General features: G+C 40.7%; 1 protein-coding gene across 4 annotated transcripts in view; it reads right to left on the bottom strand.

Annotated features, from left to right (window-relative positions):
- Positions 1 to 3,663: 3,663 nt before the first annotated feature.
- elavl4 (ELAV like neuron-specific RNA binding protein 4) overlaps positions 3,664 to 15,522 on the bottom strand; it is an 84,360-nt gene continuing 72,501 nt past the window's right edge. For 3 of the 4 annotated variants that reach the window (XM_063892280.1, XM_063892278.1, XM_063892281.1), the window contains exons 7-8: positions 11,061 to 11,099; positions 3,664 to 8,232 (exon numbers count right to left, since the gene is read on the bottom strand). In XM_063892280.1, the coding sequence (XP_063748350.1) occupies positions 7,905 to 8,232; positions 11,061 to 11,099 (367 nt within the window). In that variant the 3' untranslated portion in view covers positions 3,664 to 7,904. The remainder of the gene's footprint in view (positions 8,233 to 11,060; positions 11,100 to 15,522) is intronic. The other variant, XM_063892279.1, reaches the window with a different exon arrangement.

Below are 15,522 nucleotides of genomic sequence, written 5' to 3'. Positions count from 1 at the left end.
TGTCGTTCGGTTACCTAAAAATGTGTTAGCATTTCCAGTTCCCTCATTTTGAAGCCAAGGAAATGCTGTACGTGTTTGTGTGTAGAAGCCTGAAAAAGACCTGTAGTGAACACAAGATTAAGGGGTTTAATATGTAGAAATGATTCTGCTGAGCGTAACGTGTCAGTATCATGGCTGTATGTTTGCCACAGAGTTTATTTTCTGCAATATACCAAAATCCAATGGAAAAGTCCAATTAGCTTTTTGCTAAGGAGGTCCTTGCGATGCTATCTTCCAGCTTGGTCTACAAACGTCCTCATCACTGCATCAATCTAAGGGATGGTGCATGTGATAACATAAAGGGTCCACTGATTTGGGGGCGTTTACCTATCTTTATTTGATCTAAGTATGATACTATAACATTTGTACACTGCAGAACGCTATGGGAGGCTGCCACAGGGTTTATGGAGGTGTGGGGTGTAATGCTTTCCAGGATTGGACATCCTCTGTAGACATGTGCGTACTGGCAGTGACTTACCTTACGTCTTTTCACAGTATACATAACATTTTATCACAAAATACATACAGCTCCGAAAACAAATGTAGAGACCACTCCAAAGCTTTCTTAAATCTGTATCTCTACTCGTGTGGCAGCCTTTCCAGTGTCTGTTGAATTCCAACACAGAACAAAATTGTCAGAAGTTTATAGAATACAATAAAAAAAGGAAGAATTTAACTCAAATATTATTAAAAATAAAACAAGAGAATGTGATAATGCTGAAGTGGTCTCTTTATTTTATATATATATATTAGTAAAGCCATTTAAAAGCTTTATTAAAATATTATACAACAGGAAAATGTTGAGTAATAGGACAAAATGTTTCCAGTGTAGGCGGTTAAACAAGAACTCAAAATGTGAAATAAAGTAAAACACTGCGTGGAAAAACAACAATTAATTTAATAATAACAGTAGAAATTAAAGCTTGCTATCCTTTCATCAAAACTTATCTCCAAGGTCACAGCAAACAAACACAAACAGCTTTGTGACGACCAACACTCTGACTGTAGAGTCAGAAATAAGCACATCTGATCGACATTTGAGAACCAAGAATAGAAAACCACTCGACAATATTTTAATAACTTTGACGTTTTGTATTTAAAAATTGGCAAATGCAAACCATGGTAAAAATAAATACATTTATATTTCCCAACTTTTGAAGGCAAATGCATCGTTCAAAAACACTCATGTCTTGAAGAAATGCACTTATGACATCCAACGTTAAATCTGGAACTCGAGAGTCAAGGAAGTTTTTCGTGCAGAGACATAATCCTATAATTAGAATGTGTTTGTTTTGTTTGGCACACGTTACTGAATTGATCTGAAGGCAACGTGCATCTGTGTCTGGGGGGCTGATCACCTCTGCTCAACAATTCCCTGGGTAAAAACCCGATTCAATCCAATATAACATTAAGTTTATATTGGATTTACGCAATAAAAAACACTCAGCTTCATTACAGGGAGCGCCATAACACTACTACTTAGAAAGAGGGAGTCAAACACAACATTAGAAGAGGATCAGATGTCATTTTGACGTCTGCAGGAACAAGATACAACAGAAGTTAGTTTCTGAGACTAACTGGAATAGACCGAGCACATTATCCCAGGCAGAGTAACCCATTAAAACAAACTTTATAATTAAACAGATTGTCCAATCAGTGCGTTAATACCAAAACAGAAAATGAAGTGGACTTGTCTGAGAGCAGCTCTGTTAATAAATAACGTGAAGTGAAGCTGAGAGTCTTTTGATTAGGTGGTGTGAAATCTCGTAAGTGGACCGAGGGGTGAGGAGAGGTATCCCATTAATGTCAGAGAGTGCCAAGGAGAGCTAGAGGGCAACAACAAACCCCCCACCGCACAGGAAGATTTGTCAAAGACAAGTAGCTCCTTATGAAATAATACGCTCCCGACTGCGAGGCTCATGCTCGTCATTTGGCAGAACTGCCGTCTACACGGCGGCGCTGCAGGATGCTGACATTCACACCATGGAGCGAGTGTGATCAGCTCTCACCCAGGCAGATGAAAAGTGGTTTATATAGAAACTGAGAGGCAGCATCATATGGTTGCACCTTGTGACAGAATATGGTGAGAAGTGAGCCATATTAAACCCAACAACTCTTCACTTCCCTGTTTGATATTTAAACGTCTTGTTTGCACCAAATATTCTTTGAGATATTTCACGCTGCATTTTGTTTTACCCACGTCTGAGTCACAGCGGAGCAAATCAGTTTTTATAGCATGAAAGTTGGAATCAACAGTTGTTTATGGAACTCGTTATTGCCTTTCTTAAACCCCCCCCCCCCCCCTCAAGAAGAGTCGGTTCAAAAGGAAACATAAGAGCTCACGCTGACTCGTGTCCTCCCCATCTCCTTGATGAGAGTGGAGGATCATTAAGTTGCTGACAACGGGAGATGAAAGACAAGAGTGGCTGAACACACCGCCGTCTCACAGCCATCATCTCCTCCACAGCCGCTGTAAAGCTCTCCGGTGTGATTTGGATTATAAAGGCGTAAAGCTGGGCTCACATTGCTGAACATTACGGAGTACATTGAGAACGTCGTTATTGATGAACAGATGTGGTCTGCAGCAGAGATTTCCCTCCACCCTCTGAGGCTTTATTCTCAGTCCCTCTGCTTCAGGTGTTTCTGTTGAAGTTTCTATTGAAATAAAAAGACAATATTTACCACAGATGTTGTGACTCCCGGATACTCGTGTGAAGATGCAGGGGGCAGTGTTATCTCGCTGATTCCTCTCCTCTGTCCTCCAGCAGCACCTTTCCGGCTGCCTGAGATCAGCACTGCGTTTAATGTCTGCAGTGTTTCCGCCTCCGTGTCGTGACCGTCCCTCAGAAGCTGAAAGGTCACTCTGAACGCAGATTCAATCTGTGATTTACGGTCGCTGCTATTCTGTTGTATTTATAGTTTCCCCCCAAGTGAAGACTGAGCTGTGTAGTTAAGTTTATTTATAAAGCACATTTTAAAACAGTAAACCAAAGACTGCAGCTATTATTGATCAAAGGAGGATCAAGATTTTGTACAAAACACTTTGATTATTAGGTTGTTTAACTTAATAATAATAATAAGAATGAATGTTATTCATGGAGTGCTTTTTAAAGGTACTTTTAAATATGTTTTTGTTGTCTTAAAATTCAGAAATAAATTAAAAACAACACACCTAAAATACACATGATTAATTATACAGAAGTGTTTGCAGTCACAGATGTGTTGCAGAAATGTCAGCCCAAAATAACTCCCTCAAAAAACATTACATTTTCAGAGATTAAAGAACTACAAAAAGCTGTAAATATTAAAATTTGAGGAACTGGAACTATCGAATCTTGTTTTTTATGCCTCAAAAATGATTTCTTTTATTTAAGTTGCTGTACTCTTTCTGTCAAAATTGGCAAGTAATTTATTTTAATTTCAATAAACGCTATGAGTCCAAATATCTAGTGCGGGACTCACTGAGTAATCTTTGGATAAAAGCATCTAATAAGTGACATGTCATGAAATGAATGATCCTTAAAGCCTTTTTGATTCTCCTTATTGCAACAGGAAGATGTCCTCTTATGGGTTTCAGTGTGGAATATTAAAGTGCTTCATTCATCACAACAAGAAACATCCAAGCTCTTAACACCTCATTTTATTGTCCCAACATTCAAAAGTACAAATAATTCAAACACAACAGTTTTATGAAAAAGAAAAAACAAACATTTACAGCAAGATTTTTATTTTGTTTCCAGTTTCAGAAATGACCTAAACTAGCAAGGATAACATGAAGTCATTCATCGCAGTAATTGGATTAATAATAAGAATAAGAATACTAAGAATAATAGCAATAATAATCATAATAATCATCATTGATAATTGTTAAGTAATAACATAAGCAGGAGAGTAGAGAGAGCCGCGGTCATGGGGCCCTGTGAACATTTTTTCGTCTTTTTTGTCTTTAAAGATTTCGTTTATAGATTTTTCAGATAGTAAACAAACACGTCTCAGGAGGAAAAAAATGCAAACTGACAAGAAGAGCCTAGTTCCTCTGTTCACCTTCCCTCCTCCACTACTGGCTGCGTTGTTCCTACTGGCAGGCTGCCACTATAAGGCGCTACAGGGGATGGTGTGAGCCATAGGGGTTGGGCATAGAGCGAGGTGACGCAGCCCCATGTTTCAGCACACACACACTCACACACACACTCGCACATCTCCAGCATCCGCGCACACACTCACACGGGGATTCACACACAATATACTAAGTATACATGTGCACAAAACAGACCCAAATGCACCCAAATCGCGCACACACACACACACACACACACACACAATCACAAACATGTAATGTACTCCACGCTTACAAACATATGAGGACACGGCACACGACTACATAAAAGGAACATGCACACAAACATGCACACATGCGCACACACTCACACATGTGCACACAGGGTCTAGGCGGAAACACAGGCACGCATCGTAAGAGTTCAAAAGTCATACAAGTGTAGGAAATTAGTTCACACGTCAGAACAACATTCTACTGGGGTCGTTGCATAATTCAAGCTCCCGACGGCGGCGGGGAGCGTGAAGGGGTCTGGTTGGTCGGTTGGTGGGTGGGTTGGTTTGTTGCCGTTAATGACGTTAGAAAACTATGTGATTGGATGACGACGGGATGACGATGAGGTTATAGGATGACCCGGCCTGTCAGATGACTGAGGTGTGAGAGAGGAGGATGTCCCTATGCGAGCATGCGTCTGAGTGTTTGAAATGCTCTCCGCACACCTCCTTCATGTTTTCAAGTCTTAACAACAAACAAAATAATCCAATTCCGTATATTTATACTTCTGGAACCATTCCCTTTCACCTTTCAAAATATATAATATATATCATATTAGAGTATATAAAATATAGAATCGGTACAATCCCTTTTTCATTTCTCCAGAGTATAGCAACAACTGCTGTAAATCACAGTTGGTGTGCAATGGTAACAATTTCTCTCTTTTTTTTTAAAGATTTGTTGGTATGTCATTTGAAAACATGATTTTTAAAAATAAGTTCTGACTCTTAAGTGATTCTGACCGATTTTTTTTTTTTTTAGTCCAGTGCAATGAATGACCCTCAAACAACAATGGGCATTTGCTCCCGTTTTTTAAAATGTCATGTGCCCAAGCCTCCAAGAGCTGAATGTTATATAAAATGTTTCACTGAAAACTGAAAACTATGCTTTCAGACCCACATTTTTGCATAAGGTTTCATCACAAAGCGGTAGTAAGTGGAGGGAGGGTGTGGACGGAGTGGCTTTTTAGAACAACACAAACTTATCACAGGTTATATTGAACCAGAACGACTGTTTATAACATTCTATTAAGACTAAACTTTATTGAAAAAGATCTAAAGATTTCATTTTAACAAGACAAGAAAAAAGCAATAGCAAATTTAACTATTAACTAGGTTATGCATAGCGAGTAACTGTTTCTAGTAATAAGGGAAGAGCGTCCCCCAACCCTCCAGACATTTTTTTCAGTTTTCTTGACTTTTAGATTTTTTATATTGTAATTTTGATATATTGGTACAAAGCACGAACGTACTAAAAGTTCTCTCAGTGCAGTGGACTACTGGACGAGCCGCTCCACTAGTCGCTTTGTTCCCTTTTGCTCAGAAACGCCCCCTCCCTGTACCAGAATCACGCAAATACACAGACAATGAAACAAATAAATACATAAATACACAGATAAATTAACCAATTAATAAATATAGAATAAATACAAATAAATAGAAAAAATAAATAGTCTTAAAAAATCGATAAGTAAACAAATACAGTTATATTCTACGCTTTTGTTCGGTTTCTTTTGCCGCGGTTAGCTAACTGAAAGTTAATCCAAATCTTTTTTTTTTCTCCACAAGCAACATGACAACAATTGAACAGTTTCCTCACAAGTTTTTCTAAGTAACTGAACCACCACTTCATAATAAGTTGTCATATGAAAAAGACAAGCTCAAACAAAAGAACAGTGACAACTCATATAGTACAGTAGATATTGTAAAACAAATGTAGACTATATATGTATATATATATCATCTATTTGTACACAGCAAATAAAGACACAGTTGTCATAGATCCTTTTTAAGGAAACAAATATCTAGACTAACGGAACTAGCTAATCATCATTTAGTTTTGACAAACGTTTCACGCTCAGCAAGTAACCTAAAAAGTCAGCAAGCCAAAACAAAAAAGATACCAAATCAAAGTTTTGTTCAGTGATTCTTACAAGGCCCAAAAAGAAATCAATCATCTGGTTATTCAGCAAAGAAATAGTCTCACCAGATTCTTTTGGGCTTAACAATAAACAAATATTAAACAAAGAACAGCAGCTCAATTCAATGCCAACATCGAAGTATTTTTTTTCTTTAAACAACACATAGAACAACAAACTTGGATATTTAAGATATGTGAATAATGTAGTATAGCACCTACTGTTGATCGCTAAAAGGAAGTTCTTTTCAAATTCACAAACGCAGAGCGAAGAAAAATGATATAGATAATGTATAGTATGCTCTCTAGATGGATAGATGTGTATATATCTATTGACTGATATCCCATATTGACTTGATGACGAAAACAGGAAAACAAGTGGACAAAGGGTCTTCTTGCTTTGGGCTCTGGACTATAAGGATGGTTCGGCCTCGGAAAGACCCCACTCCCTTCCCTTTTGGGTATCGCTGTTGAATAATTACGCACTAGTACATATGTGAAAAATTACCAAAATCACCTGCCTCGGTTTGCATCCCTTCCATCTACAAAATCACCTCCAACTTGGATTCCCCAAAAAACAAGCAGACCTTCGATCCTATAAAGTACCACGGCAGAACGACAAGACAAGGTGGTGCCCCCTCCCTCCCGCCCCGCCCCCCCCTAGTTAGCCAGTCAAAATATTTTTCTCTTTTTTCAAATCCAGATTCTTGTAAAAATTCTTCAATAATTCTTCTTTTAATTATCATTTATAAAAATAGATCTTCTTTCTCTTTATTTTTATCTTTTTTCTAAACGCATTTTTTTCAAGCAAAGAGATCTTCTCTTTGGCAACAGTGTTATTTTTTTTTTCTTAAATTACGTGTCATCAGGAAAGCTAACCCATCCCCTCCCTCGCCCCATCTCCCTGAACCCCAGTGAGGAAAGACATTATGTTTTGTTTGCGATACAAAACAAAACCAATGTTAGAAATTCTTTTTTTTGTTTTCTACATCAGAGTTACCGGGATGTGGGATCCCATTTAGAATCGATAAGGGGACGTTTTTGATACACACTAAAAATGAATGAATGGTTCACCAATTTAAAAAAGAGCCCCCTCCCTTTCACCGACAGGGAGGTATATAATACTAACGACAGTGGATCCGGATTTACAAAAGAAAAACAAATCCTGAATCAAGACAGAGAAAAAGTTTCAATCTAAAAAGGACATTCTCTTCTCTGAAATTAGGGGGTACAGGGATTTGCTACTGTTGACACAGAAGAGAGAGAAATCAGAACAACCACAACGAACAGAAAGAATACACAACAGAGGGAAGCCTGCATTATCACAGGAGCTTCCTAAAAACTTATGAACATTTTCATCATTTCATTTTTGTAATACTTAGGCAACATTGGCTTATAGGTCCAAAGTTATAATATAAGCCATTTCTAGTTCAATTTATTTGATGGTTTGTTGGTTGCTTTGTGTTCCGGTTGGAGTTTGAGTTTGCTGTGTTGGATGGCTGTAGTAGGGTGGTAGTGACTGAAGGGGCTAAGGGACGGTAGGAGGTGGGGGGGGGGGGGAGGTTGGGGGCAATTTGGGAGCAGACAAAGTCGCGGGGCAACTGCTTCTACCTGTTAAAGTTCAGGACTTGTGTGTCTTGTTAGTCTTGAAGGAGACTTGCAAGACGCGGTCGCCCAACCTGTAGCCGTTGAGACTGGCGATGGCCATGGCCGCCTCGTCGTAATTCGTCATGGTGACGAAGCCGAAGCCTTTGCACTTGTTGGTGTTGAAGTCGCGGATCACCTTGACGTTGTTGACGGCGCCGAAGGGCCCGAACAGCTGCCAGAGCACGCTCTCATCCGAATCCGGGGACAGGTTGTACACGAAGATGCACCAACCGGTGCCCGTGTGCCCGGGGATGTTCATGCCAACCAGGCTGGTCATGCTGTCAATGGTGATGGGGGAGAACCTGAGAGGAGAGGGAGAGCAGAAGAAGGGGGGAGAGAAAAGAGGAAGTTTTAATGGAGAGCTGAGGTAGACAGATGAACTTAATGCATGTGCTGTACATGAAATGGCCATAAACCGGTGAAAAATATGTCCATCTTGTGTTCTGAGAGCCACACTTTAAGACATAATCCTCCTTAAAATCTAAAAGCTTGCCATGACGCTCACCAGCTACCGCCTACAGCCTTAATCAATAAAAAGCTTCCCTAGTTTACTGATCAAACTCCAAAAACGATCTGCAAACCATGTCTGAACCGGGGTGCATATGCATGGGGGTTTATTGAAAGGGCATGTGTGTTCATGCAGAGGTTAGTGAATGTGTCTCCATAGCTACTACTAAATGAGCTCCTTAATTCTGAGAGGCCTCCTGTCAGGAGTGACGGCGACGCTGCATGCCGAGCTGTATTTCTGCTGAAGGAGATGCAGACGAAGGTTCGGTCTTTGTGTCCTTGAGTGGCTCTTTTAGGAGCAAAATTGCAGGAAGTTGTTGAATTGAACCGCTGCTAGAAATCCATCAAAGATCACGCCATCAGCAGCCTGCTAAATCTGCCCTCATTCGCCTCATAATCTTCCCCCTTTTTCTTGTGATGCTAGAGATTTGAATCCTCAGTTGACTTCACTTAATTGCCTTTCCGCTCAAAGGAAAAGGGAAAGGAGGAACAAAAAAAAAAAATCCCCACTTTTAAATAAAAGGTAAATGAGATAAAAAGGTTCATTTCTTATTCCACCTCTCTCCAAGAAACGACTATAGGCATTATTGGGCGTGCTTTAATTGAGATTTCCGCTTTGCTGCAGCTGTCTCAGAGAAGGCTGCTTTCTTAAGAGAAAAGGGAGGGAGGGAAGAGGGGAGCAAACTAAATGGAAAATGGAAGCACTTTACAGCCTAGTGGCATTAAGGTACAAAGTGTATTCCTCCCACTCCTCCCGCAGTCTGCAGGGTGTTCTGTTCTCTTCGTGAGCTGGTGGCACTGATCGATAGCACTGCTCGCCGCTCAGGGCCCGCACCCCTCTCTCTCCAGTGACTATATATGGCCGGCAATCACTGCAACCTTCCTGCATGACTTTGGTCGTGCAGAGTTTGCTTCTGGCCATTGTTGTTGCCGTGGCTGTCATACAAGCACCTCGGGCGGGTGGTTTATTGACTGTAAAAGCTCAGATTGGACTTTTTTAAGTAAGTGAACAGATTATGGTGCTATATCTTTCTGTAAGATAAAGATTCAAGGGTTTCTTTTATATTCAGCCTGCAGAAAGCGGTGTTATAAAAGATTCCTTTGTCTCTCCGTGGCCGAGATATATTGTTAAGAGTATATTCTCCAAGACGAATCTAAACTGGCTTCATCACGTCGAGGACTCGTCTGACATGCTCGGTTGGGTTCAGGCCTCTCCTGCTGGGCGTGGAAAAAACTCCCGGGTGATTTATATGCAAAAGCCGGGGTACTGTGTGTGAGGAAGATTGTGAGAGTGTGACGGTTTTGGAGGCTGGCTAACACTTTCCACTGTGAGGCCGTGGAGTTGTGTGTCTGTGTGTGCAAACGTGCATGCGAGCGTACCCATCAGAGCGGGACCAAACACTAACCAATGTTACAGACGAGAACAGGGGTTGCATAGCAACAGTGTAGCTGACCAGATATCTGTTCTGTCCTTTCTAAAGCGAACCATCTCCAGCTCTTAACACCTTTCTCCTCTTTCCTTTCAAATAATAACCTCAGATCACCGGAAAGCACTTCTATCTTGGTGGCATGCTTTGCAATCATGACGGCTGAATCGGACACTATTTTCATCTTAAAGTAAAATTATGTTAAGACTTAAAGTGCTTATCGGGCATGGGAGGCGGTGAGGGTTAAACACAATTATAGCTTTTCCCCAGAACTCGCTGAGGGAATATTTCTCTGGAGCTAAAGTTTCCTCCCTGTTTGAGTTGCTAAGCTGACTTCAGATGGTGTCCCCTGTGCTTGCAACATGCAAGATGCCACCGTCAGCGCATGAAACATCTATCACCACAGTGGCTGCTGCTCTGGGTTATGTAAGACCTAAGGTAGCGAGAAAGCAAAATGAAACATGGAGGCGAAAGGAAGGAATTTGAGCAGAGCAGTGCCGAGCAAAGCTGGAGCTGTCTGCAGTGAAACATCATTCCCTGTTTCCAGCAGGGATCCAGGTTCATCCAGCCTCATCCTGCGTGCTTTTCTCTATTTATCTCAATAATGCAATTTATAGTTTTATCATTGCTTCCACTGCACATATGCATTCATCCAATAAAGGATTGAGTACATAGTTAAAAGTGGATGTAGAAAGTGAGGAAACTAGAGAGACCAATTCAAAATGGCTCCTTTTTTTATGAAGGTTTGTTTCTGAGCTATAGCTGTGGGGTGACGAGGCAGGAGAACCTGAATCCGGTAGAAATAAACACACCTAGAAATTAAGAGTTTTACACCAGAGAACAAAATCCATTCAGTACACAGAAACAACCCAAAACATTCCAAACAACACCAGCACGGGTCATAATGAAAACAAAGCAAATCCATCACCACTGAAAACAAACACTAATTGTTTTCAGATAATTTTTTTTAACACCGTTAAGTGGTTGGTAGGGTTTTAAAAAACGAACTCAAGCTTACGAGGAAAAACAAACAAATTAAAGAACCAAAAATGCAGTTGACCTTGAACTAATTGAAAACGCAAAGTGACTGCAAAAATACAAGGAAACATAAACTAACAAAAAGAGAGAAAGAAACAGAAATTGAAAAATCATTGAGTCAACATGGACATCTGGCATTGGGTGAAGTTTTTAATTACCTCTTTACGCCATAGGCCATATTAAGCAAATTGTCCAGCCTGTAAAGAGAAGGAGGGTTCTGGGGTTAATGGTGGGCAGATGGTCGACTCACTCAACGGAACTAATGTTAAGTCCCTGCAGGAACTGCGTGGTCCTCCTCACTCAAGAACAAACAAACTCATCTATAGTTGGCCCATTACACTGAGGAGCCCCACCAGAACATGCTATCATCGGATCATGAAGCTACAGTACCATCAGTATGCTGGTACTAGCTTGTTTGGCGACTGCGGTGTTAGCATAGCCCTTCGCTAGCTAACGCCGGAGCAGAGAGGCACATAGAATTAGTGAAGGCGTTTTAACGTTATACCAGACTACAGCAGTGGACTGGTCCCAGTTTAGTATTACAGTCACACATAGAGCCCTTATGGTGGCAGGGCGTTAGCATAGCATAGCATAGCACATGTCTGTACTAGGATGCTGGGCTAGCCATGGTGCTACCCAATGGCAAATTACTTTGCATGCAGGTATCCATAGAATTTATGCAGCCACATTAATTGGAAGACTTTTGGACTATTGTCTCTGATTCAACTCAATTGCGGGTTTGATGACAGGAAGTGATCCAGAGTTCTGTCAGTGTAATGGGTTGGCATTTGAATGATGGTGAGCGAGAAAGGGGGTGGTAAGTATGTTTTTGAATGAGATGGACCAACCAAAAAAGAACACAAAGAACATTAAACTAGGCATGAAATTCAGTCAGCTGGTTAAGTGCTAACAGGTCAGATGGAAAGTGTTAGTCAGACAGCGCCCTCGGCCTAAAAGGGTGAGTGTTTGGGAGATGCTTTGGTTTAATAATGGTTTTAGTAGCCATTGCAGTCAGACAGGGGACTTCAGGAACCTGTGGGCTGTATGAAATATTGGATGGATGCAGTCTGCTGACTCAATGACCTTCATTCCTCACTTGGGTCTGGCCTGTCTCATGTCTTATTAACTCCTCTGGCCTAATGGACACAGGCCACGGCTTATTGAGCAACAGCTGGCCGGTGACTCCTCGTTCCTCCTGAAAACACTTAAAAACTCTCTGACTTTGACTCCACTAGCCCTGCCTCTCCTCCTCCTCCTCTCTTTCAGTCAACAAGCGTTTGTTACATACTGTAGTCCAGCTACTCTACAATGAGACGCTTGTGATAAATACACAGCTTCATTGTTATTTGATTTTAATTAGGTGGGCAATTAGGCTGTGAAGGCTTTTATTTAATAACTTGTTCAAGAATAATCGCAATACTATTTACAATGATTATTTAAAATCGAATTGCATGTTAGAGATAACAGATCAGTAGTCTTTTAATCAGGGACAATAAAACAACTGGGTGCCAGGTAATTGTGGTTAAGCACCTTTAATAAATAAGAATTCTTAGTACTGATGATCGGGACACCAACGCAGAGTAATAACATGTTTTAAATATGATTTATTCTGCGTTAGAAGTTGCTTGTATTTATTTAAACGTTTAAGATGCATTTGAGTCATAAATTCTTGCAAAGAAATCCAAATATTGAAGATAATTCTATAATATTTTTTAATAAGCTTTTTGAGTGTTTTGTAGGCCTACTTATTATGGGGTGTGTCCGCTCTGTTGCCCTGTTCTCTCCTGATGTAACCAGAAATTAAGAGGCCTACAACGAAGAAAAGGATACTGGTGGAAAGGGTATACGGAGTCATTAAAGCAGTAATTAGCCCATTACGTGGGAAGCGAACTAACAGGCTGCTTTGTGGGTAAATGAGTCAATTGTAGAGGATGCTCAGAGGAGAGGCGCTGCAGGCCCCGGAGCGGGAAGACATCTGCTGGATGCCACGCCGATGGGCCACAACAAAACAACCTGCTGCTACCTCTCTCTCCACCTCACGTGTACGAGCACACACCGACGCTCGCTCGCCACGCAAACACTCTGCCAGCTTTTCACGCTGCCTCGCCAAGCTCTGTACAAACAATGGCGCCTTTTGTTCTTCCTCTCAATGCACGTTAATGGAGGAATGGGTGTTTTTGTCTTCCCTTATTTGAAACAAAAACCCGTTCAATTAAAATTGGCTCCTGCCCCGGATATAATAAGGCTAATTTGCTAATTAGTGCCATTAGTTAACGACGGAGGATCTGGGAAGCGGGCGGGATCTATCTGCAGCCGGCTCGCTGCATTGTGCTCGAGCCGGGGATGTTTGCTCGTCTTTGAGAGGGACCAAAGCACATTACACATCACCTCGTGTTACAGCGGGCCAACATGGTTTAGTCACACAGGATAGATGCAACTATAATTATACTTTTCTCACTTACCTATAAGCAGCAGCACAAATGTGTTAAGTTTGGAAAACAAGCATGAGTATCAGCTTTCTAATCTCTGATGGGGTTTTTCCCACAGCTAATTTACATTTCATTTTGCATCAGGCGTAATTCAGCGGATATTTGGGGCTTTCTTTGTTCAGAACATGTCTTTTTTTACTTTGAAACACACAAATGTCATATTTTACTTATATTACTACTACTTTTTGAGTAAAATGGCACCAACGGTATATGAGGTTTGACTGAATACTGTGTTGAATCAGCAGTAGTATCAGCTTTCTAATACATTTCACAATTTCATTTTGATTCAGGCAAACGGGTAGATCCTCTCTGCTTTATTATTATCAGTTAATTACACTTATTTACATTTAAAACATACACATATCTTATATCTTCCCCTAGATTGATTCATTATCTTTGAGATGAATAGAACAGTGGCTCAGGTTTGACTAACTACTGTGTTGACTCTGGGAAAATAGGAGTATCACTTTTCTAATCTCTACTGAAATTCTTTCTCCCCGTGCTGATTTACATTTCGTTTTGTTTCAGGTATACATGTGGAGATCCTTTTGGCTTCACTATTATTAAGTTAATTATATGTCTTTTTACCTTACTTTAGCTTCAGTCTGTGCAGAAAGTAAACATAGCGAGCAGTAGAGTAGCTCAGGTTTGACTGAATACTGCAGGGGGAGAAATAGGCAGTGTTACAATATTTAAGGGACATTTTCCCGACCAATGTATTGTTTTGTTTGTTTCAGGTACACATAAGTAGATCCTTTTTGCTTCTATATTTTTATGTTAATCACAAGCATTTTTACTGACTGAAACATACACGTTTCACATCTTATTTTAGATTGAATTGAGGGATGAACAGAGCAAACAGCGGCTCAGGTTTGACTAAATACTATGGTAAATAAAAGGGAGATTTTGCAGTGTCGTTGAAAGATTTGGAAATGGAAACTGCGCGTCATGCACATTTTCAACTTCTGAAATGTGGGGTGTTTTTTAGAGGCAGGTTTGGGAGCAGAGAGCAGGAGCACAGAGACACAGTTAGGAAGTGTCCTGTGAGTTGTGATGAGAAGCGACAGCTCTCCTGCCGAGCTTGTAAATTGGCTTGGCGTATCACAGACACACAGCCACGCTACATCGCTCAGGTGTCACACCAGGGAAGCCGCTCCAGAAGAAAAATACCTTCCGAGCTCTGACTTTGATAGAGAGTAAACAGCACGACCGGCTTAGTGTTATTGAAAGAGAGGGGGAAGATTGTATGAGCACATCTTCTCTCCCCAGTTCTGAGAATGTTCCTCGCTGGATCGGATGATGGCGTCTTCGTCTCTGTGTCGTGTTTTGTATCAGGGAAAGCTGACATGATTTGAGCCCTAATAAGTACAGTTTACATTAAAAAAAGAGACCTGTTTGTGTCGTCAGGGAGTGACAGGAAATGACCAGGTAGTTTGACTAATATACAGCATATGCAAATACTGTATATGATGTTGAGTGATTGTGGAAAACACAGACCTGGGCAGAAAAACTACTTGGAAAAGTACTTCATATGCACTCCATTTAATTAGGTTGAAACGAGGTTAAACCTGGAATTCAATTTGGCATCATTTGTTTTAATTGGCCTTTTGTTCCTTGGATTAAAAACATTAGTCTCTTATTTTATTTATTTTTGGGGGAAAATGTATATTTATATTGGATATTTAAAGTGAGCCAATTTATAAAAAACACAATACACTTCTGTGCCTAATAGGACCACAGGATGCAACATTTAGGCTTTAAATGAGAAATAAAACAGTTTGATTAACATTTACAATAATCCAGATGCATGTTTTGTTGCCCAGGCCTCACAGGCAGTATTCTGGGATGTGTTGACTGGATGTCAGCATGATGAAATGAGGGGAAACATGTAGTTGTGAACGACAGAACCCCACAGTCTCTCATGAACAGTTCCTCTCTAATCTTGGTGGACCCACACAGTTTGATTTATTGACACCTGCTTCGGGTGCAGAGCTCACACCTGTTGTTCAAAAGGAGGGAGGGGGAGGAAGGGGGAGACTTGTTTTCTGAAATGTTCAGAGGAGAAAAAAGTGCATCACTGCTGGCAGATAAGATTTTGCTGTGACTCATGCTCTCTTCCTGTGGGTGTAAC

The sequence above is a fragment of the Eleginops maclovinus genome, chromosome 9, assembly GCF_036324505.1.
Source record: "Eleginops maclovinus isolate JMC-PN-2008 ecotype Puerto Natales chromosome 9, JC_Emac_rtc_rv5, whole genome shotgun sequence".
NCBI lineage: Eukaryota > Metazoa > Chordata > Actinopteri > Perciformes > Eleginopidae > Eleginops > Eleginops maclovinus.
Note: the sequence above shows the minus strand (reverse complement) of the source record. Positions and strands in the feature narration are given on the sequence as shown.